This window comes from Corvus moneduloides, chromosome 7, assembly GCF_009650955.1.
Source record: "Corvus moneduloides isolate bCorMon1 chromosome 7, bCorMon1.pri, whole genome shotgun sequence".
Taxonomy (NCBI): domain Eukaryota; kingdom Metazoa; phylum Chordata; class Aves; order Passeriformes; family Corvidae; genus Corvus; species Corvus moneduloides.
Window position 1 is genome coordinate 1,928,227 of NC_045482.1, and position 23,147 is coordinate 1,951,373.

Below are 23,147 nucleotides of genomic sequence, written 5' to 3' on the forward strand. Positions count from 1 at the left end.
GTATGTATGCTCTGGAGGCAGCTGTGAGGGATTCCTTGGCAAGCCTCCATGGAGGGCAAAGGAGCTTGGAATGCTGGAAGTTTTCAAGAAGAGCTTCCTGAAAGCACAGCAGTGCTCCATCCCTGCACAGGATCAGGAAGAGGGCAGAACCAGAGAGCATCCAGGCTTAGCACTGGGCTCTGTGTGTGCCTAAGGAAGCAGCAGCACAGCGGTCGAGACTTGGACACGCTACCACCCCGGTGTCCGGAGCGCTGTCAGGCAGTGTTGGGATCCTGGGGGCCGTTCTGGTCCCCACAAGTGAGGAATCGCAGGCCCCACCTCCGAGCCAGTCAGAAACCCAACAAAGTGAGACCAGAGGGAGGGCACCCTTCCAGTCTCTCCTGGGCATGGCTGCAAAAGAGCCCCTGCTGCTTCTTCTTCCTGCACCTGTGTTTGGGGTCTGCTGATGGCAGAGCCAGCCACGTTGTGCTCTTGTTCCAAACACTGCTCAGAGCGGGCGTGAAAAGTGCTTCCCAAGAAGCTCCCAGTGAGGTAGGTACAGCAGTCTCCCTTTGGCTCTCTGTGCTCCTTTCAGTCCTTGAGGCCCGGTGCACTTGGCGGAGGGGCAGGGGAAGGGAGAAGGCTGTGAAGAGCAGGTTTGGCATCTGCCTGCACCTGCAGAGATTGAATCATCATAGAATCATGGAATAGTTTCTGTTTGATGGCACCTTAAGGACCATCTGCTTCCACCACCAGCCATAGGCAGGGACGCCTTCCACCAGATAACATTGCTTCCAACCTGGTCTTGAACACTTCCAGGGATGGGGCAGCCACAGGTTTTCTGGCCAACCTGTGTTAGGGCACCATCACCCTCCCCTGAAGGAGCAGCCAAGACAGGCGCTGGAAGCACACATGTCCCGCCCTTTTCTGCTGTCACATGGACATGGAACACACTTGTTGCCACAGGTCCAGCAGACGTGATGCAGGAACAATGGAGGGCCAGGCATTGGTAGGGAATGGCCTCCAGCAAGAGCAAAGCAGGATCCTCTAGCAGCAAAGCCTGAGCTTGTGAACCGGGCCATGTCCTCTGCACACAACAAAGTGCTTCCCTCCACCCTTGAACGTCAGCCACAGGAGTCCCTACTTTTACTCAGCATCTGCTGCTTCTTCAGTTCTGCTGCTCCATGAGATCAAGGCTAAACCCATTTGCTGTAGTGATTTACCACAGAAGCAGCATGAAGCATTAAATACCTGGGAGCAATTAATATTTCTGCAGCCAACCAATTTTTGAAAATAGAAATACTAAAGGTGTCACAAAGGTCTCTGAAGGGTGTGCCGGTGCCCTGCATGCCACTGAGGCGACATGGGGGTCACTGAGGGGATGCGGGTGTCTGGCACGTTCCTGAGGGTATGTCGGAGTCACTGAGGGAACGTGAGGGTCACTGGAAGGGGAGACGGGCATGCCGCGTGTCGCTGAGCGGCCGTGCCGGTCGCTGAAGATCCGCGAGGGCCGCTGAAGGGACGCGGGCGCGCCCTGAGGGACACGGGAGGGGCGGGCGGTTCCCCGCTGCGCCGCCGCCGGCTCCTCCGCGCCGCAGGGGGGCGTTTCCCGCCCCGCCGTCCCCTCAGCCGCGGGGCGGGAACTCGAACCCGCTGTGTCCGCCCCTCTCGGCGAGGCTTCCATAAGCGGTGTGGGAGAGGCCCTGGGGCGGCCCTGCCCTGATCCGCACGGAGGGGGATGGGGCAGTGTTGTCACAGGACTAGGGGTGGTTCAGTTTGTGGGAGGTAAACCTGGAGTAACTTAGAGGGAGAGAGCTTCATAGCGGAGGAATGCTGGAATGACCTGGTGTCACCTGCAGGGAACGGGATGAATATTTGGGGGTTAAAGTTGAGGTAATCACTGCACTGGGAGAAAGAAATTGGAGCTTATCCGTGGAGCACACGTGGTGGACGTTTTGTTGGGAAAATTTGAGGTGATCTCTAGGGAACAAAATTGCTTTTGAGACAAAGTCTAAGGTAATTTGTAGAGAACACAGAGAAAATGTTGTGACAAAACCTGAGGTAAATTTTAGGGGACAGAAAGAACATTTTGAGGGTAAAATGTCCCGTTATCTGACTTCCCGCTACTTTGTCCCGTGCCCCAGCAGGGGAGCCTTGCCCTCCTTGTCCGCAGCCAGCCCAGCCTCAGCACCTCGGGGCTGCCCCCACCCTCTGCCGAGGCCCGGCCTCCAGGGCTTCTGCCGCAGGCCTGGGAGACGCTTTGGGAAAGCGCCAGAGCAGCCGGGCGGCAGGAACGAGGCGGCTGCCTGGGGGCCTCTGACCCCCAATTCCTCAGGCCTTCCCACCACCCCGGCCTCCTGTCCCCTCGGAGCCTCCTGCCACCCACCCCCTCACACATCCCCCTCGTGCCTTCCCACTGCCTTGTCCCGTCAGGGACTCCGCAGCACCTCATCCCTTCACGGCCTCCCACCGCCCCGGCCCCTCAGGCTCTCCCCCAGCCCGGCCAAGCTGCCCGGCAGCGGCACAGCCCCGAGGGAGCTCCAGAGGAGCCGGAGCAAGAGGCACCTTGGAGCCCTCAGCAATCCAGACAGCAACACATGGGCAGGAGGACACAGATGGCGGCTCCTGCCGGGTACAGGGCTTGGGGCCATCTCCTGGCACCAGCCTCGCAGGGATCCCTGCAGCCCTGGCCCCTCCTGCCCACCCGCTCTGTCGGCAGCGCTAAGGCTTCAGCACAGCCACCAAAGGCCAAAGGGCTTATGGCCATTTTCCCTTCTATGCTGCACTCCCGGGGGACTTGCTGAGCACAAGCACCCTTTTTCCCCTCTTCCCCTGTGCCCTGCAGACACTGGGCACCAAAAGAAAGCTCCTGGGAGTCTGTGTATTATAACACATTCTATATTCTTCACATACTAAAGAAAAATGAAAAGAAAAAAGAGCAATCCTAAAGAACAGAAGAATCCCCGCTGGCTCAGGTGGCCCCAGAAGAGAAAAGCAGACAGCTCAGCTCTCTACAGGGCTCCAACAGAACAGCCAGCCATGGCCCCAGAGACGAGGCCGTGCCTTCCATGCGCTGCGGAGCTGATTTCGCAGCTTCCGAGAGACGGAGACTGGAGCCCTCTCTAGCGCCCTGAGGAACTGCGACGTTTCTTGTGCCAGGCTTCCAATGGCGAGGCTGATGTCCTCTGCCGTATCTTCAAGGGCTGGGACAGAGAGGAACAGAGCCACAGTCAGATCCCGGGATCTGCAGGGAGCCGAGGAGAGCTCCCTGCCAGGGCCATCCCAGCCCGCTCTTGCCATGGCCAGGAGGGAGGAGGGACCAACGGGATCAGCCCGAAGGTGCTGGCCACGAATCCCCCACGTGCCCCTGAAAGCTCTCTGTGCTCTGTGCACACCGCCCCTCGTCTGCACAGGGAGCAGAGCCCTCCGCAGCCGGGGCAGGGATTGCGGCTCCTCCCGCCAGCCCCCGCTGACAGCCCGCTGCCCTCACTCACCTTGACAGATGAGCCCGAACGCTCCCTGCTGTCTTGTCAAGCTCTGCCCGGCGATCACTGGGAACACAGAGGCGGTCACGGCCCCAGCAGCACAGCTCCCTCGCAGCGGCGCTGCCAGCCCCGTGGCCATACGCTCTCCTCCCCCGGCAGGGCTCAGCCCGGGCCCTTGCCGCATCCTGACGCCCGAGGGCACGGCTGCGGGAGGGCGGCAGCGGCCCCGAGGCCAGGCGGGGCTCCACGGCCCCGGGCCCGGATCTCGCTGCCGGGGCAGCAGCCGGGGCTGGGGCCGAGCTGCGGCGGGGCGGGGAGGGACCCCGGGCTCATAGCTCACCGATGAACCTGGCGGCCACCCTTCGCAGGAACTCCTGCGGGCTGTACAGGTACGGCAGGGCCCGGCGCACGTACTCGATCACTCGGCTCCTGTCCACTGCCAGCTGCAGAGAGCGCCAGGAGGGAAGGGTTGGCGCGGGCTCAGCCCCTGGGCCGGGCTCTCCCTGCGCCCAGCCCTGGCCTCCCCTGCCCGGGGAGCCGCGGTGCCGCCCCGCGCCACGGCCCAGCGGGGCCCGGGCTCCATGGGCACCCGGCTCGGGGCCAGAGGAGCCTGGAGAAGAGCCTGTGCGGCCTCGGGAAGGGAGCAGCGTGTGGGGCGCAGGCTGGCACCCCTGGGTGCAGCAGTGGGCAGGGGCACAGCTGCCAGCGCCACACGCTGAGCACGACGAGCAGGGGGCTTCTCCAGGCTGTGACTTGGGCTTCCAGGCCATCCTTACCAGGCACTTGGCGAACATCCACAGTTTCTGTTTCTCCACGCGCTTTGTGAGATCTCTCCTCTTCAGGAACTCAGTTGCACGAAGCAGCGTTGCCCAAGAGGCCTGGAGAGCAGCAGAGACCCAGAGATGGCACCACAGCCCAGGGCACAGGACCCGCGTCCCTGTGCCAAGGCCAGGAGGAGGCTGCAGCCCGTGTGGCGCCAGGGCAGGAGGCAGCGGAGCCCCCTCCCAGGGGGACCCCGGCAGCCCACGAGTCCTCACCCATGCCACATGCCGGTTCTCATCATGGCAGCGGAAGAAGAGTGGGAGCAGGCTCCATTGCACATGCTTTTCTCCCTCTTCCGCTAAAAAATCCATCATTTCTCGGAAGAGAATCATAGAGAGCCGCTGCACCTGGTTATCATCCTGTGAGAAAAGAAGAAAAAAAGACCTCAGCATCAGCTGCTCCGGGCCCACCAGGGCACAGGCCTGGAAATCCCCAGGGCACAAAGTGTCCGGGAGGCACCCAGTGGCCGTGGCTGAGGGCACCGAGCCTTACGTTCTCAAAGAGTGGCAGGAGCGCCTCAGCCAGCTGCAGGGCGATGGGGCTTGATACCAGGATGTCTTTGTCCAAGAATAAAAAGCCTAGTACAACGAGTGTCATCCCAACTATCTCTCCATCTGTGTCCCACAGGAGCTTCACAAGGCTTTCAGTCAGGCTCCACGTTCTTTCGGCCTGTGTGGAACACAAGGCTGTGCAGCCTCACCCTGCTGCCGCAGGGCCCAGTGGCCAAAGGCCTGTCCGAAGCACTCGGGCAGCTGAGCCGGGAGGCAGGAGAGCTGGGAGCAGCTGCCTCAGCGCCCAAAGCCCAGCCAAGCCCAAGGGACTGCATTCCCCAGCCCCACGGTGCCAGCGCAGCTTCAGCCGCTACCCCCTTCTCACCATCGAGGGATCGTCCCTGAGCACGAGGAGGGCCCTGAGTGCCAGGCGACGCATCTGTCTGCGCTCGCTCTGCAGGTATTTTGATGAGATCTCCACAACACTGCCACCACATTCCCTCAAGTCCAGGCACTCGAGCACCTGAAAGGCACAGGGCAGTGACAGGGGAGCCGGCCGGCAGGAGCCCAGAACCGCCCAGGGCTGGGCCCAGGCAGCAGCGCAGGGCGCGGGCACCGTCCCAGGCAGCTGCGGCTGCGAGAGGGCAGAGAGCTGGGAGGCAGCTCAGCGAGGCAGCGCTGGCCGTCGGGCTCACCTCCACAAGGAACGCCAGGGCAGGCAGATCCCAGCGTGGCTCCTCTGCGCTGAGCAGCCCGAGCAGGTGGAGCGCGATCCCAGAACACAAGGGTATGGAGACACAGGACACTTCCCTGGCAGGGCAAAAAAGGAACCAAGACCCTGACCCAGGGGGGCAAACTTCTCCCAGGACAGACTCACACAGGTCTGGTCTTTCTCTACCACCTCGCAAGGGGACCTGGGCCCTTTTGGAGGCGGCTGCTCCTGGGCACCCTCCTCTCCTGGCCTTTCCTGGTCAGCTCAGCCGTCGCCCAGTGATGAGGCCCTCTGGCCCTTGACCACGGGGACTGTGAGGAGCACCCCGGGCACAGGGCACAAATGCCAAGGGCAGCGGGGAGTAGGGGGTCTCACCTGGCCAGCAGAGCCACTGCATCGTGCTGGGTGTCAGCACAGAGCAGCGCATCCCAGCCACGCTTGCGATCCATTGCTGTCACCATATCCTCATACTCCAGGCAGAGCAGGGCCCTCAGGGTCTGCAGTGCAAACCTGTGTGCAGAGCAAAGCCCAGGTCATGTTGTGGGCACTGGCTCCTGCCCCGGGGACATGGCAGGGACAGGAGGACTGGCATGGAGCACCTGCTGGGGTTGGTGGGAAGGCCGTGTTCCTTCCGGCATACTCTCCACAAGTCATCGACCTCCTCTGGCATCTCCCCTGTGCTGAAGAACACTTGGAAGAGCAGATGCACAAAGAGGCGGGGCAAATACACTGTGACTGCCTGTGGGACACAGGGCACCTGGAGGATCTTCCACATCACCACAGTTGCCTGCAAAGGACAAACCACCTCGAGACAGCGCTCACTGCTGAGGTGTCCATGTGGCAGGGCCCGAGCGTGGAAGGGGAGGCCAGGGGAGACGCAGGGGGAGCACCGGGCCTGGTGTCCCTGAACCTGCCCCTAGCCCAGGTTTCAGCCCAGCGCCTGAGGCAGGGAGATGCAGTGGGCGAAGGAGGATGGGGAGCTGCTGGAGCGGCCACCTGGGGGCGAGCAAAGGCCGGTTCCAGAAACTCACAGCCAGGGCAAAGACATCTGTGTTGTCCCCGTCGGAGGTGCGCGTGCTGTGCTCTGGCCAGCTCCCCAGCACATCGAGGAGCAGCAGCAGCGCCGGCTCCGCAGTCATGGGCGAGGACATGATGGTCTTCCACATGGTCGTAGCAGCTCTGTGGGGTCAGAGCTCTGTCTCAGGGGCGGTCTCGGCCACAGCACCGTGGCCTGGGCAGCAGCGGGGACCTGAGCCCACCGCCCCTTGCCAGCAGCACCCAGGCAGCCCATCCCTGTAGGAACTGGCCCCTGAAGGAGCCTGAGGGAGGGAGCATGGAAGCAGGCTCGGGGGCTGACATGCCAGGGCTGGGAAATGGAGGAGCCAGAGGGCCCTGGACTCTCTGTTTGTCAGACACCTGGGACAGGCTCCGCAGGGTGATGGGCTGGTGAGCCCTGTGGGCAGGTGGGCCCCATACCTGTCACATGATGGGGCCACACGCAGCAGAGTTATCCCCACATCGGCTGGGTGTGCCTCAGCCAGCTCCAGCAGGGTCCTGTCCAGACTCTGCTCACCAGAATCATTGGCCATGAGCCACTGGTGGATGTCCCTGACCATGGCGGGCACCTGGAGAAGGCACGGGGAGAGTTGGAAAGCTGCCAGAGGGAGTAATGTCCCCGGCTTCCCCAGAGAAGTGCTGCCCTTCCCACTACACTGCGATGGCTGCAAAGGCTTAAAGTGAGTGACCGGCGGGCGCAGCTTGGGAAGCCACCTGACTCCTGGGGGAATTGAACCCTGGCCACAGGCTACTTACTTGCTCTAGACTGGAAACACTCTCTCCCTCAAGCAAATCCAGCATGGCAGCACTGGTGTCGGTGCTGTAGACGTCACAGTTTTCCATGGACCCAGTGCCCATGATGCTGGTCTCTTCCTGCCAAACGCACTCGATGAATTTGCAAGTCACCAGCAGGAGAACAAAGGACAGGGAGGAGAGGGATGTTCCATGGGGTGCTCCAAGGGCGGTGCTCGGCTGAGCAGCGACAGCAAGCCCAGCCCAGCTGGGGATGGCTGCAGGTACCTGCGCTGCTCTGCGGAAGCGGCCGTGGGCACCGTCCTGCTCTTGTGTCCGGTCCAGGGCTGCATCTGGCAAAGAGCGGGCGCAGCCAGAGCTGAGGGGCTGCAGGAGAGGCCGGAGAACGCAGCCCAGCCCTGCGCTGCCCAGACAGGGACAGCCCCGGGATAGCCAGGGGATGGAGCACGGCTGCTGCAGCCCCTCTTCTGTCCTGTCCATGGGCATGTCCCCAGGGGATGGGACGTGATGGGATGGGATTGGGCCAAGCTGTCTGCAGGCAGCAGCCCTGTGGCCCAGCTCTGTCACCCACCCTCCTGCGGCAGCTGGAACTGCTCCACCTCTGCAGGCTGCTCTTCTGGGGCAGCTCCAGGGCCTTCTTCCTCCTCCTCCACCCAGGCCAGCTTGGGCACACGTGGGGGTCTCTGCTCCATGACCTTGATTGGATTTAAGGCTACTTTGCAGGAGAGATTCCCTGGAAAAGCTCCAAGTCAGCAAGTGCTGAAGTTGTTCCTTCAAGGCACCAGCAACAGAGAAGGCCACAAGACAGCAAGTCCTGCCCTCTGGTCTCGAGGGCTCCTGCCACAAGGACAGGAGACTCCTCGTGAAAGATTGTGGTCACCAAGTCCCACGGTCTTGCCTCGAGGGCACCGGCCACAGGGATGGGAAGTGCCTCAGAAAAGCTCTGGGGCACCAAATCCCACGGTCTGCCCTCGAGGGCACCTGCAGAGAAGCCTCGGGAAGGCCACAGGTCACCAAGTCCCGTGGTCTGGCCTCGAGGTCACCTGCAGGAATAACGCTTCGGAAAAGCTCCGGGTCGGCAAGGAAAGCGTGCGCTGTGCGGGGGCTCCTCACGGCACCGCTCTGTCCCGTCCTGTCCCGTCGCGTGCTCCGAGCACTGTGGCGTGGCCGCGTCGCCGCCAGCCCCGATGTCAGCACGTGTCACAAAGGGCCCTGGGACACCCTGTCCCGTTCCACCCCACGGTGACCATGCTGCACCGTGTCACAAAGGGCCCTTGCACACACTGCCACCTGCCCTGGGGCCGCCCCCAGCCCAGCCCAAGTGGCCCAGGTTGGAAGGAATCCCTTGTCCCAAGTGTCTAAGGCAGCCCGACAGGAACTTTAGCATCGGCTCCAGCCATAAGCAAGCGCTCCCCTGCTCTGCGGGCTCGGGGCAGCACCAGGAGCCCCCACGGCTGCCGCCGCAGCCGCCGCGGGAAGGGCTCGGGGTCTTCCACAGAAGCTGGCACGGCCTCCTTGGGACACGTCCCGGCCGGTGGCCATCCTAAAGCCGGGGCTGTGACACAGACAAGGAACGTGTGGGCCAGGGCACGAATGCTGCTCTGAGCCCTGGGGCCGGGGGAGCGCTGAAATCAGCACGTGTGGCAGAGTCCCCTCCGAAGCAGACCTGCCACCCCCCGAGCCCTGGCAGCGCTGGTGCCCGTCTCCTGCCCCAGAGACCTGTGCCCCCGGGGGGCTTCTGCGCCAGAGGGCAGCCAAAGCCAAGGTGCACTGGGGTCTGTGCTCCTTCCTGCAGGGGGCTGTTGGCAGGAGCACCTGGAGTGACTGCGGGCAGCACTTGGTATCTGACACGAGATGTTGCTCCTTCCTGGAATGAATTTTTTCCTGGAAGGGATTAGCAGTAGCACCAGAACAGCTTCAGCTGCTGAGTTTCCCTGTGCTTTTCTGTCTTTCTTGCATTCTGGAAACGAAAGAATCGGCCCAGCCTCTGATATTCAACATTGCAGTTGCTGCGTGTCTGGCTGTGGCAGCTCCCGTCCAAACACAACTGCGTCCCTGCTGAGCAGGGCAATGGAGGGCCATAAACAGGGAGGTTCCCCAGGGAACTCCAAGGAAGACACCTGGGGAAGCGCAGACGATAGGGGTAGCTGTGGGAGGAGGAGCTGTTCTGTGTCTCTGATGATGGTGCCAGCATGAAGAAGCTGAAGTTTTTCTTGACTGACAAGGAAACCTGGTAGGGTAGCACTAAATGGTATCCCTTCAAATTGTCTTGTGGGACAGGTGATGCCTGTGACTGCAAAATGGGAGGAGAGGAAAAAAATTTGCTCTTGCAAAGTTTCTTGATTACCACCTGCTTCCTTTTCAATAAGAGGTGAAGGTTGGGGAAAGGAGAAGTGGAAAAAGTTTAGTTTCTCTGGAGTTGATGAACTGCAGATCCTCATGATAGGGCAGAGATCTGAGCATCACAGAGATTGCTATTACATGTTCTTCTTGCAAGCAACAGAATAAAGGAAGGGGAGCTTGGGGAGTAGCTCTGTTTCTGTTGGAAGGCTTCTGGTAACCTGAAGATGTGAGATCTGCAGCCTCGCTAAGTTTTCCGTACTTCAGGAATTAATGACTAATTTGCCTTTTAAAACAAGAGCCCAGACTATGGGGTTTGAGTATTTATCTGAGGAGGAGATCAGTGAATGCTTTTGGCTTTGGCTTTGGCAGGTAGCGAAGGGAACAACCAGACCTAATCAGTGGAAGCAGGCTAGAGAGTTAATGTAATTGAGTGTTTTTCCAGTATCAAGAAAAGTATCTTTGGGTGATAATGTGAACACACGCCTCTATCACTAAAATTGTTGTTCCTAAGATCCACTCTAACTTTGATTTGCTCAAGTACTCGCTTATACTGGATGTTTCCAAGTGTAGTCTCAGCAGACGTTTATCCATGTGCTTGTGGAAGTGAGAATGTACATTCCCTACTCAATTTCCTCTTCCGGATAATGATTAAAGGTTTTTTTGATTGTTGCAGTCAGTTGTTTTATAGTTAAGACTCTGCTTTTGGTCTGTTTCATATACAAGTAGGAGAAGGTTCTGTGGTGGCTCTGTCCCACAAGCAGTGATTTTTGGGTGGACTCAGAGGATTGTTAGCAGTCTCTCTTGCTAAGTATCTCTGTAGACAAGCTGTCAGGGACTACTGCTCTTCTTTCTTGATTCCTTCTTTCCTGTGAACATGCTGAGTGATCATGTAAAAAAGCCAAGATAGCAAGATTAGAATCAGAGGAAGAAATTTAACGGTGGTAGAGAGTTAAAAGTTTCCATCTGGATGTTGTTGAAGGAGAAAAGTCGCGGTGCAGCTTGTGAACCTGAAAAGCACCAACAGGAGACTCTGTGTGCTCCTATGGAAGGAGGGAATTTCATCTGTCCCCTTCAAAATCCTGCCTGTTCCCTCAAGCAGCCCAATTCTGCAGTACTTAGCTCAGTAGAGAACAGGTACTCAGGTATTTATCTGCAGATGAGTTTGCAACAAGGACCTGACTTCCTCTTTCTTTTCCTGTGAAGAATCTTAAGGGCAGGCAGATCTTTGAGTCCTCATCTGTCCTTCAGCTTGGGCATCCCCACCACAAGAAGAGATGTTGACTGAAAAGAAAACCACGCCCAGGTTGGGGAAGCAAAGGGAGATCTGGGCTCAAATCAGCACTGAAAATATGCTGTGGCGTAGAAAAAGACTGAACAGCAAATCAGGAGATTGTAGTGTGGCTCTGGGAATGCAGTTAATTTATAGAAACAAGACCTAGGCTTGGTTCCCTGGCACAGAGAAATGTCATTTGTTCCGATTCTCCCTGTTCCTGTGCAGATAGGAAGGCAGGGTCCTTTGAGAATTTTTTATTATGCTTTGTGAGATTCATGTTAGCAGAATGGATATTCAGTACTTCTGGACTTCTTTGGAGAGCAGCTTCACAGCTTGCCTTGTCCAGAGTTAGTGTGTCGAACACTTGTTTTTCTTGAGACATGGGAAACAGTTGTGCTGTCAAATCTGCACGGCTTTCGCTTCTGTTTTCAGAGAACCCTTAATAATTACTTGGAGATTTTATTGTCCCTGTGTTGGTGGAAACCCTCCCCTTTTTGTTCTCATGAACTTCTTTAGAAGTCTTTCCATTTTTCTGAAGATAATTCAATGCACTGCAAGAGCCAAAACGATGTTTGAGAGGTCTGAAACTTTTTTTCTTGTGAATAACTGATTCACATAGAGCATCAGGGATTTAACTTCCTGACAAGCTGCAAAAATGCAAGTTTTCATTTCTTCTGTGCTATTAGCTGAAGCTGGAAATTACTCTGCAGTGATAGCAGAAAGCCAGTAGGATATTGTGACTGTCTGGGGGAGGAATGGAAGTCTTTTGCCTTTGCTGTTTTAGAACATGTTTGCTTTAAATCTTTTGGCCTTAGCAAAAGGCTGAACAACAACGTGTTTCTCTAGTTTCCTAGGATTGTCTCGTCTTGGGAGCAAGAGGTCTGTCAAGAATGAGACCACTCTTGATGTCAATTAAAAATTAGCATCTGTTTGATTAAAAGTATAATTAAAAAAAAATTAACTAAAGTTAAAATAATCCAGTCCGGGAAAATCCACAAGTAAAAATCCCAAGTAAAAATCTTAAAACCCGGGTCTGCAGCATTAGAGGCCTTTAGGCCTAACTGGCACAAGGCCCCAGTGCAGGAAGCCTGCAACGCCGGGTTAACTTGGGCTACTCCAAAGTTAGGTAATTAAAATGGTCCCTCTGGGGGATAGAGGCCCGAGCCACCAGCATTGAGCTTCGCGCACAGCTAATCCCAGGCAAATGCCAGCTCCAGAGCTGTGCCCTGCATTTCATAATGTCCATGCTCCGCCCAGGGCCGCCCACAATCCGGCCCCCACGGTCTGGTGCGATTGGGGGAGTCTTGAAGTGAGGTCATTTGATCCAGCCAATGGATAACTTCTTGTCCAGAGGGCTTGAAAGGCAGGAAAATGTCCTCATTGACATTCATGTTGCCACGGAGCTGAGCTGCAGGTTAACGGGCAGACACTAAAAATAGCCCTTGGCAGCTAAAAGTCTGCTCTTGGAGCTGGGCTTAGGAACTTGGAGAACTTAAGGACAACTAACAAAAGCATTAAACTGCACTACAAACACTTCAAGGAACTTTTAAAACAGACCAATCGACAGTCATTTTAAGGAACTTTTAAAACTGAACCATAAACACTTGAAGATACTTTTTCAAACATACTAATTGACTTGGATAACGTGGGTATGTGCAGGAAACAAGTCATTTGGAAGTTTAAGGCTTAAGGAAGGGATTAAATTTGGGAATATCTTATCAACAGGGATTTTTAACTAGGAACTGTGTGCTTAAATGGTTCTGAGAATTAACTTGATACCTTTAACTAGTTTGATGGGCGTTCTAAGTATGTAAAGGCTAATTTGGCAATCGAAACACTTAATATGCAAAATGCAAAACTAGGACATTTAGCATCTTATCATGCAAAATCAGGGCACTTAACATGCAAAGGCCAGTTTGGTGGATTTTATATATACCAAGGTCTCTCTTTAAAACTCATTTCCCGTTCAGTTTATCTCTTCAGAGTTCCATCCAGTTCCCACTTCAGTCAGTCACAAGTCTTCTGACTGCACAGCAAGTTGATTTGAGTCAAGATCCATGATTTTAAGAGTGGAGGAGGATAGGAGAACTGGCTAACACTTCCAAACAAGGCCCTGTAGCAGATAACATGGATTTTTTTTCCTCCATCTCCTGCAAAGATGAGCAGGAATATTGACTCTGAAATGATAAGTTTTGATGTTGGCATTTTTTTGTCATGAGAAGTGATAGATGAGGGGTTTTTTTCCATAGAAGGGCATAAATTGTTACAATATTTTTTTTTTTAATTAAGCAACTTCACTGCTTAACTTTCATTAGGAAAAATAACATTCCAGGGTGAGTGGGATGTTCTCCCTTTGAGACACTGCTGGGAAGGATGTGGGACTCTGGTCAAGCTGAGGAAGAACTTCTTTCCCCTTTTAGAAAACTATTACTGTAACTTGCACTTATCCAATTTTCAGGTCTTTCTTGGTATCTGAAGAGCTTTTAATGAAGCATTCTTCCTAGAACATGACTCTTTCTGGCATTTGCAAAAATGTTCTTAGAGTCTCAAGAAAAAGCCATTTAGAAAGAATTTCACAGGAATCCTGGAATGGTTTGGGTTGGAAGGAACCTTACAGCTCATCTCGTTCCACCCCCTGCCATGGGCAGGGACCTTCCACTATCCCAGATTGCTCCAAGCCCCGTCCAACCTGGCCTGGAACACTTCCAGGGATCCAGGGGCAGCCACAGCTTCTCTGGGCACCCTGTGCCAGGGCCTGCCCACCCTCACAGGGAAGGATTTCTTCCCAATATCCCACCTAAACCTGCACTCTGTCAGTGGGAAGCCATTCCCTGTGTCCTGTCCCTCCATGCTTTTGGAAACAGTCTAAAGAGGAGGTCTGAGAGTGGCCCCAGTCCTTGCTATGTGTCTGCAGACAGAGCAACACCTCTGTGTGTGTTGAGGCCTTCAGAAAGTGAGGCAGAGCAGATGGCAATCTACAAAAGAGTGGGAAGTACATTAATTAGTCTTTGCTTCCCAGTTTCTTCCAACATCTTTGCAAAATAGTGATGATGAGTCATCCTGAAGCCTTGTCATTTTTCCTGTGGTTTAGAGTTCTCAGACTTTTGTAGGATATGTCCTGTTGGAAGCACGGATTTACTCCAGACTCTTTCACAGGGATGTAGGCTATCATAAATAAAAGTCAGGAAACCTTAGCTAAAAGCCTTTAAAAAAAAAAAAAGTTAAAACAGTCAAGGTAGGTATAACGGGCCGAGTCCTGATTCGTGTATGGATATAAACCAAATCCTATTCCTTGTAGGCAGGAATTAAGGCATATGAATGCAGTGCTGCTCCCACAGAAGCCCATGGAAAACTTTCCAGGGACTTGAGAGAAGACAAGGATCCCATCTCAGTCCTAGCACAACCTCTAGAGAACACATCTGGCCAGTGGGAAGAGGACAACTGTGATAAGGAGTTTTGCAGGCTCTGTTAGGAAGCCACTGAGAACAAGACTGCCTAAAGCATAGAAAACAGCAGAAGAGGAAGGAAAAATAAACAAATACGGAACTAGTTTAAGTTCAAATTTATTTCTGTTTTTCACTGTCTTTTACATGAGGGAGATGACAGTGCTGCTTTCCCCTCCACCTCTAAGCTTCGTGCTGTCTCTAGGCACCTACTACAGAACTTAGATTCTAGTAAATGAATAAATTTACCACTTATGGCACCCAAATTATTCAGTGTGGGAGGCTGAACTCCAGAAATACCAGCATATCTGGTCTGATCAACTTAACAGCACACCACAGGAGCACTTTCTTCTGGTTGTGTTGTATCCCACACAATGGCAAATGATGCTTTTCCCAGCAATAGCTGCCTTGGACAACAGTCATGCAGTGGGAGGCTAGACTCAAAACCCAAGGTTTTGACTCCAAAAGAGGTCTTACTCAGAGTTACTGGAGGACTTTTCTTGCATATCATAGATACAGCTGGGAAACTCAAAACAACTCTTAGCTTCTTGTCCCTGCAGAATTTGTAACAGAATTTGACATCCTTCAACATTCATGTTTGAAACCTTTCAGGTTTTTAGCTGTTTGTGTTCTGTCTTTGTTGGTGGAGCTGGTATCAGCCCTTGCCTCCACAGTGTGTGTATTGTCACTTGTGAGTGGTCAGCTCTACAGCAGCAAAACCAGTCAGCAGGAGGAATAATTTGGGGAAATTCAAGTTATTGCACTGAAAACATTTTCATTTTAATATTTTGGCCTGCCAAATTGCTTATTCAGGCAGTCCAAATTAACTAAAAGTCATAAAATGTAATAATAGTTGCAGACAAAGGCAAAGAGATTGGGACTTTGAGGATGAGCTATGAAATTTAGTAGTGTATTCACAACATGAGTGTGATTGGGGGAAAGAGGCAGAAAAGGAAATGATAAGAATTCCCATAATTTGGAGCACTTCTCCCACATGTGATATGTGATGTTTTTGTGTGCCTAAGCACTCTGGACCGTCTGAGATGATTGGCGAGATGGATTTAGCCAAAAGATCCTGGGGAAGGAGCTTAGAATTAGAAAGAAGATGAGACACTATAGACTCAGAGATCTCTTGGCAAGTTTATTAACTCACCAAAGGCTTGTCTTAGGTTTGAGACTGGGTTTAGAGCTGGATCCTTTGATTCTAGTTTTTTTATTTTTTAATTAGGTCGTGAGCACCTCGGCAGTTTTGCAGCCCTCCTTTTGTGTCCAAAAGAGAAACCCTCAGGGTCTGGCAGCGCAGGGATCTCTCAAACACTTCCAAGGGTTCTCTCAAACACTTTGTTGTGTTTGTGACACTGAAGGACCATGACAGGCAACGTCCTGTTGAAACCCCTGTGTCCTGCATGATCACCTGTGGCATCCCTGTGTCTGTCAGCCCAGTGGCATACTGGGGAGTGAATCAGTGGGGGAAAAAGCTGTCAGAGGTTCTGCTGGACAATTTGTCCCTATGGCAAGCCAGAACAGCTCCTTGAACTGTTTTGGAGCTTTGACTCACACCAGGAGGGGACCCTTCTCTCAGCAGTTTCCCGACTCCTTCTGGGCTCATTTGTTTTTCTTACAGGGGTGGTTTGTGCTGCAGGGACTGCAAGGAGAGGGCATTCATCCTTCCTCTGACACATCCCTGCCTTGCCCCCCTCCTGCTCCTGGAGAGCACCGCTGGCACAAACCCCTCCTTGAAGAGGTTAACCAAACGGATCGTGTTCATTGTGGGATGGGGCTGGTAGGAAATGCAGTGCTGTGCAGTGCCAAACCCATGATGTGTGTGCTCTTTCCATTGGGAGCACTGACTCATAAAACGGAATAAAAAGCTGTTACATTTCTGCATGATGAAAAAAACGGGCCCCAGTCTAGTCCCTCTTATGCACTCACACAGTCTCTGTCCAGTGAACGCTTTCCCTGTTAGAGCTTGTGAAACCTGGCTCCTCTTGGTAGGAATGAAATTTATTTCAGCTGAAAAGAATTGGGTGTCACCTTGGAAGGGCCTTCTCCTCACCCCTAGCCAGGGCCAAGCATTGGTCTTGTGACTTTCTAAATACAATCCAGATAATTTATTTGCTGTTACTTTAATTCAGCTGAGAGCAGCCTGGCCATGTCTCCCTTGGGTTGTGCTGTCAGCTGGTTGCTGATCAGTTATCCAAGGTATGCTTGGTAGAAAAGAGAGAAAGAAGCCCTTCCCATAGCCGTGGTTCCCACCTCTAATTCCTGTTACAAGTGCAGAATGTGAGAGACCAGCAGGAGAAGTAGATCAGATAAAGAGACACAAGGAAGCTTTGGAGAGGGTGGGAATATTCTCACTGTGTCTAGCACGAGGTGCAAGTTAAATACTGGATTTTCTTGCATGGTGTGTTACAAAGTGATTGTGATGTGATGTTAGACCTTGTGCAGTCTTCTTCATAAGTGAAGTTTAGGCAAAAACCCCCTTGAACCTCTAATTATTGCATCTAGGAATTGAGATACACAGCTAAGTTGCAGTTTATATTACTGTGACTATTGAGCCGTGGTCTCAAACTATCTGAGATTTCTGCAAATGCCTCTTTATGTTGCCTAAAATAGGAACAAACACAATATGATTCAAATTATGTGACAGGTCACATAAATTATAAGACAGATGGCTTTTGGTAGCAGCAGCATAGTAAGTGTAGAAGGTAAACAGACTCTGTCAAGAAGTCTGGAGTTGGATCAATGATCCTTGTGGGTCCTTTCCAACTCAGGATATTCTATGATTAAGAAAGAAAAAGAAGTATTTTGCTTTACACTGAGGCTCAAGGAATCACTGCTGCTTGTGCACACCCTCACAGTTGATAATTGTGTGAGTTGTGCCTTAGCCAAAACCTGTTCCTTGTTTTTTGTGCAGCCTGAGCTTGGATGCTCAGCTCCTGTGGTTTTGCTGGCAGGGCAAGGTCAGTTGTTGGGAGAGTGTAACCTGCCCTCTGTCAGGTTGAAGCCATTCCCCCTTGTCCTGTCACTCCAGGCCTTTGGAAATAGTCTCTCTTCTTCTTTCCTGTATCTTCCTTCAGGTACTGGAAGGCCACAATTGTGTGTCTAATTGAGTGTCTAATCTAGGTGGTATAAAGAGATGGCACTGTTGTTGTGACAAGCCTTGTCCTTTCAAGCAATACCTTCCATGATTTTTTTTTTTTAGGGGGAATCCAGAGGGATGTATAAGCAAGATTACAGTTACATGGTGACTGCTGAGTCTCTCTCAATGTCCTGCTTGGGCCACTAAATTCAATTTTAGTGAGCTGAGGGCATCCTAGTGAAAAAATTCTTGTTGCTTGGATTGGACTTGGCTTTCTTTAACCAGTGGGTTTTTCATGTGCTCTGGGAATGCATCCTTGCCTTTCAGCTCAGTGTTCTGGCTAGATGAAGTTATCAGTGCGTGTGAATTTCTGGAGGCAGGGTGGTTTCCTGCTCACTGTGGGAACAAAGTTAAAAGCCGGGAACTCTGCTTAAATCTTTTTGTTATTAGCAGAATGTACTGTGGCCTTTGGCATCCCCTAATTCTGCTTCTCTGCAAACTGATAGATGATTGTGGTGATTACGGTAATTATGGTAATTAGGGTACCTGCCATTTGTGGAAATGGGGAGGATCCTGGAGAAGAATGCAGCCTTTTTAAAATTGCAAAGCAATGCATCTGTTGGGTATTAATGGTTTGTTAAATTTATTGAGCGCTTTGGGACTGCTGAATGAAAAACCTTATATAAATGGCACTTAATTATTGTTATTGCTAGAGAAGGCTTGCACAAAAGCAGCAGTTATCTGGGAATCTGGGAAACAAAGGTCTGGAGCACGCTGCCAACATCTGCTACCGCTTAAAACTTACAACATGAGGCACTAATTTGGAGAGACAGATTCTGCAGCCCCTGAGTGTGGCAATCCTGTGGTCAGGCTCTTCATGTCCTGAAATGTTCTGCCCACCTTACTCCATGGGAAGGGACTCTGCCCTGGATTGTCACAGGGATCTTGGGACACTCTGGTTACAAATCTGCTTTAAACACTGTTTCCTTCCTCACAGAATTGAGCAGAAACTGACGTTTTTCACTCACGACCTCAGGTGTCCTCACAAACATGGGCAGGACTGTGCTGTAGAGCACTAAGCAAAGTTTTCCAAGGCAGGTAGGGAAGTTTTCTATTTCTAGGAGCTCTTTCAAGCTCTTGGGTCTCAGCATGTGGAAAAATCCATTAGTATGTGGTGTTTGGCTCTGGCTGCTTTGCTTCTGGAGCAGTGGGAAGCTCCACCCCTCCATCTGAAGAGAAACTGGGAACCTTGCAACACCAATCTGCTGTGAGTCATCTACCCAGTGGCTTCAGAGGAGAGAGGGAGAAAACCTTCTGCCCCCCCACAAGCTGATTGCCAAGGCGTGCTGCCATGTCCTAGCAATTTCATGGGTACCATGAGGAATTCACTGACAAGCTTCTTGGAGCTTTTCTGTGCTGCAACAACAGCAGAGGGAACAGGGCAGGGCAAAGACATTTCTTTAATACTTCTATTTCTGTTCCTGTTTTGGACCAATAAACTGTGAACTGGCTTTTGACCAGCAGGTTTGCTCACAGTCATGAGGAGCAGGTAGTGGTGACTGGTGAAGTTTTGTGTGTTGACTGAACTGAACTAAATTCTTCCCATAACAGCTAAAATGGATCACTTAGCCATTTTGGGAGCATATTCAGCTAAAAACAAAGCCCATGATTCAGTAAAGCACTGTTTTCTTTATCCTGTTTGGTAAACATAATCCAGAGAGCTTCCAAATCTTGTTTTGATGGCTATTTTTAGCTTTTTATATTGTCTACAACCGGAAGCTGTAGAAAGAGGCCCAGAACAGTATCTCAGATGTGTGAGCAGCCCTTCTAAGGCACACAAGAACCAACCTGAGGCTTAGTTTTGTGTCAGGTTGAGGAGGAGTTTGCTTTTTGGAGGTCTCCCGTGTCACACAGACTTCCTCATCACAAGGGGAAGAGAAGGGAGGGCTCCACTTCCATCCCCTCTCTCGTCTTTCAACCGGCCTCAAGTTCCATCTGCTGCATTTGTGCCACCGATGGCCATAATGGTATTTTAACTCCATTTTATACATAAATACTTTGTTATTCAGCAAACCCTTTTGATAGTGGCTGGGAGGAAAGAAAAGGTTCTTTTTCTGAGATCTTTTTTCTTTAGCAGCTCAACTACAAATGGAGGCAAAAAAGATAAGCGGTGAATGAGTACTTTTATTCCTCTTTGATCTTCTCTGCTCTTAGGACACTTTTGTTGCTCTTTCCACCCCACAGAGACAAATGTTTCCTCTGCATCCTCAGCATCTGCTGTCCCATTAATCCATCCCCACAAAGGCCTGTGGTTGCTCAGCACACTTGCATTGATAATAATTTGGCTGAGAGCAGTGCCCTGTGCTCAGGACAGCTGGGATTGCTCTTGCACTTGCTTTCCCAGAGTGCTAGGAAGGAAGATTGCGTGACTCGGGAGAGAGTGGAGAATGGAATGCCAAAGAGCAGTTGGTTCCCAGATAATTTCATGGTGGCAGGAGCTGTAATTTCCACAGGTGAATCTGTGGGTTCTGGTTTTGACCATGAATGCACGGCCTTCCCGCTTGCGTGCTGGACTGGGAGAGTGGAAATGTTAATTTGAGCATGGAAGGTTCGTCCCTTTGCCAGTGGCTCAGGAGAAAGGAGAACTGGTGTTTGTGCATGGATGTGAACTCTGGTTTTGCAGGGATCTTGTTTCTTTATAAGGCAGCAGATGCATATTTCCTTCCAAAGGCAGGCAAGAACTTTACACTTAGGATTTGTCTGTGTTTTCCTAGACTTTGAGATCTGACTCCATCTCAGATCATGCTCAGTAGTTTATATTCACAATCCAAACTCACTTCTTTCACTGCTTCCTGTTCTGCTCTGCAAAGTTATTGATGCTTAATGGGTTAACTCCCTTAGTTAATAAGGAAACTGATTTTTTTCTTCCTGGTCTTGAAGTTTCCCCTTAGGGACAATTCAAGCTGACTCCCTCATACTTTTGACAGTGCCTTTGATATTTTCCTAACAAGGTCTTAAGTAAGTATTGTTGGTCCCTAGTGGTTTAGAAACAGTAAGTCAGAACCTCAAAGACTGAAAAATAAAATCAAGATTCCTTTTTTCCACATCTTCTGTTTCTAAATCTTTTAGGGCTTGTTACTTCCTATTCCCGAGGCATTCCTGAACTGTAGCTGCTGAAGTGCTTTTTCTCACAGAATTACCCCCAGAGCAGCATTTTGAACAAGATATTGGGTAATCCAAAATTGACAGCATTGACTGTACAGAGTGTTATTGGTTTGTTCCCTGTGCCAATTTTAAACATTTCAGTGGTGTTGGATGTTGCTGAGAGTCTGATTAAAATTTTGATGTGCTCATCCTTAGGTTGTCTGTGCAAGAGGGAAATACCTGGGCTGGATTTGAAGCAGATGGATTAAAATCTAGGCTCTACATGGAGTGCATGGAGCATCTTCCTTGCTTATGCATTCCCTAGCAGGGGAACCAAGGTCAGGACAAGCCCAGTGTGCTTGGAAAAAATCATTCCCAGTGCTAGACTGAGGGCACGTACAGATACAAGAGCCCCTGATGTTAGGGAGAGAGAGATCCTGTGCTGCTGCAGCTCAGTTTGCACTCCAGTTTTTTACTGGTTGTGATCTCTCAGGAACAGCTACTGCTGAACTTGCTCCTTGGGACCATTCAACATATCCATATTGGGGATTTTATTTGGAACTGGAGAAAAAATATGATCCTTGTGCATTTTACGCCCTCTTGGATCAAGAGCTGGATGACTTTTCTATCTTCCCCTGCAGTAGTTTCAGGAAATGTTGTTTTGTTCCTGGTGATGCTCCATCAGAGCTGCTCTGAGGAGATGCTCTGGCTGACATGCAGCTCCAGCCATGGAGCCTGCTCCAGAAACATTCCTGCCAAATGGCTGGCCACTGAGTCCCTGCTTCCCAGCACCAACAACTGGCTCCTTGCAAGGTGGGGAACTGCTGGGGGAGGGAAGCATTTCATGAATCACAACGCCCACGCCTTTGCATACCCACGAATTCCCAGCCAAAATACTTCCACCCTTATTCACACCAGATCCCACCTTTACTCCAGAATCTTTTCCATCTGTCCTGCAGGCTGCTGTGCAAAAGGGAGATGAGAGAATCCAGGGCTTCTCTGAAAAGACAGAGAGTTGACCTGAAGCAATAAACGTGTGTGCCTGCATCCAGTGACTCCTGTTCTCCTCTGTTCCTGCTGTCACTGCCATCACCAACATGAGGACAGCAGGAAGAGGATGGATTTACCAATCCATCTGCTGTAAGAATATCTTGCAGCTGGACAAGGAGCAGTCTCAGTTTCTCAGTGGGTGCCTTGAGAAGCTTTCTCAACTCTGAGAGCTTCCAGAGGGACTCTGCTCATTTTTCATGGGATGTGTATTTGATAGTAAGCCAAGGAGGGTACTTCCCTCTGTGTCTTTAGCTAGTGGCAGGGATTTCCTGCAGTGTGGACTATTTTAAGCACCTAAAAGCATGTGCTGACTGGTGTAGGACACTCTAAAATGGCTCGATTTGAAGGACCTGGGGGGGAGTGTCAGGCAACACCCAAAGCTTTTGTGATCTTGGGATATTAGCAGGGCCTGGAAAGGAAAATATAGAGATTTTCTTGCTGGTGTGGTGAAAACAAACCACCCTATTGCTGGACCATTAATCATGAAGGTACAGGCATTGATTGGCCTTTCTACCATATGTTGGGGTGGTTAGAGTGGGGTTCTTCTCCTCTTTCTTTTCCCATATCCATGACATAAGGATGGTCTCTTGCCTGTTTATCTTCCTAGATGTAATGCAAGGATAGTTATCCCATACTCTTGAGTTGGCGTTTGGATACCCAGTGAAATGGATAGGCATTCCGTGGCCAAATCCCACGAGGCTTATCTTGTCCTCAAAGAGATTCCCAGGGCTGGATCTGCTCCCTGAAATAAGTGTTTCTATATGAACAGAGCCCCTTGAGCTGGTTGAGGACGCTGAAGGTTGGCAGGAGTGGCTGCAGCTGGCTCATGGTTTGAGGAGGAAATGCCAGGCAGGAGTTTGTCACTGTGTAACTGATATTCTTAGTTCCACCCTGCTCCCCTTCTGCCAGCTAAAGCTTTCCATGGAAAATTTAGCTGCCATTGGCTCTGGTTGAGGCTCCAGGCATTGAGACAGCTTTCATTTGTGCTGTTCAGGTCTTTAAAAACACACAGCAGGGACTAAACCCCCAGTGAGGTCACAGTCTGGGTAGTGACTGATGGATGAAAAGTTGGCCTTGTCCCCCAAAATGGTGATTATTACTCTCTTTATAGTCATGTCTGGGGTGTTCAGGTTACAGAGAGGGGGTGACTCAGCTCTATCATCATCTGAGCTGCCTTACAACATTGTCTGTGTCTTCATTAACCACCTAAGGACCTTGGGCAGGCTGGGAGCAGAGCTCAGTGCCTCCCATCAGCTGGGCTGCATCTTGGCCAGGGTGGGAGGCAGCTTCTCCCTAACTCAGTGATAAACCACTCTCAAGTTAGGCTCGCACAAAGGGTTGGGAACATTTGTTTTGGAAAGAAATTTGGCATGAGGCAACAAAGAGTCAAGATGCTTATTTTGTTCACAACTGAGCTGCATAGAATTGCAGGATGTAGTTCTGACTTTTTCTTAAGCATTTTGCTTTCCTCACAGCTTTATCTAATGTGATAAGATTTTAAAGAGTTCGTTCAG

The 23,147-nt window shown here is 51.6% G+C and overlaps 1 protein-coding gene across 4 annotated transcripts in view; it reads right to left on the reverse strand.

Annotated features, from left to right (window-relative positions):
* LOC116446882 overlaps window positions 1-8,004 on the reverse strand; it is a 781,927-nt gene extending 773,923 nt beyond the window's left edge. The window contains exons 1-15 of one of the 4 annotated variants that reach the window (XM_032115328.1): window positions 7,870-8,004; window positions 7,566-7,630; window positions 7,302-7,418; window positions 6,966-7,114; window positions 6,521-6,668; window positions 6,089-6,276; window positions 5,865-5,999; window positions 5,473-5,587; window positions 5,163-5,300; window positions 4,779-4,955; window positions 4,502-4,645; window positions 4,241-4,342; window positions 3,805-3,907; window positions 3,474-3,530; window positions 2,922-3,182 (exon numbers count right to left, since the gene is read on the reverse strand). In XM_032115328.1, coding sequence (XP_031971219.1) covers window positions 2,983-3,182; window positions 3,474-3,530; window positions 3,805-3,907; window positions 4,241-4,342; window positions 4,502-4,645; window positions 4,779-4,955; window positions 5,163-5,300; window positions 5,473-5,587; window positions 5,865-5,999; window positions 6,089-6,276; window positions 6,521-6,668; window positions 6,966-7,114; window positions 7,302-7,418; window positions 7,566-7,630; window positions 7,870-7,990 — 1,959 coding nt within the window. In that variant the 5' untranslated portion in view covers window positions 7,991-8,004 and the 3' untranslated portion in view covers window positions 2,922-2,982. Of the gene's footprint in view, window positions 1-2,921; window positions 3,183-3,473; window positions 3,531-3,804; window positions 3,908-4,240; window positions 4,343-4,501; window positions 4,646-4,778; window positions 4,956-5,162; window positions 5,301-5,472; window positions 5,588-5,864; window positions 6,000-6,088; window positions 6,277-6,520; window positions 6,669-6,965; window positions 7,115-7,301 lie in introns of those variants that run through there. The other 3 variants (XM_032115325.1, XM_032115327.1, XM_032115326.1) reach the window with 3 other exon arrangements.
* Window positions 8,005-23,147: the final 15,143 nt, after the last annotated feature.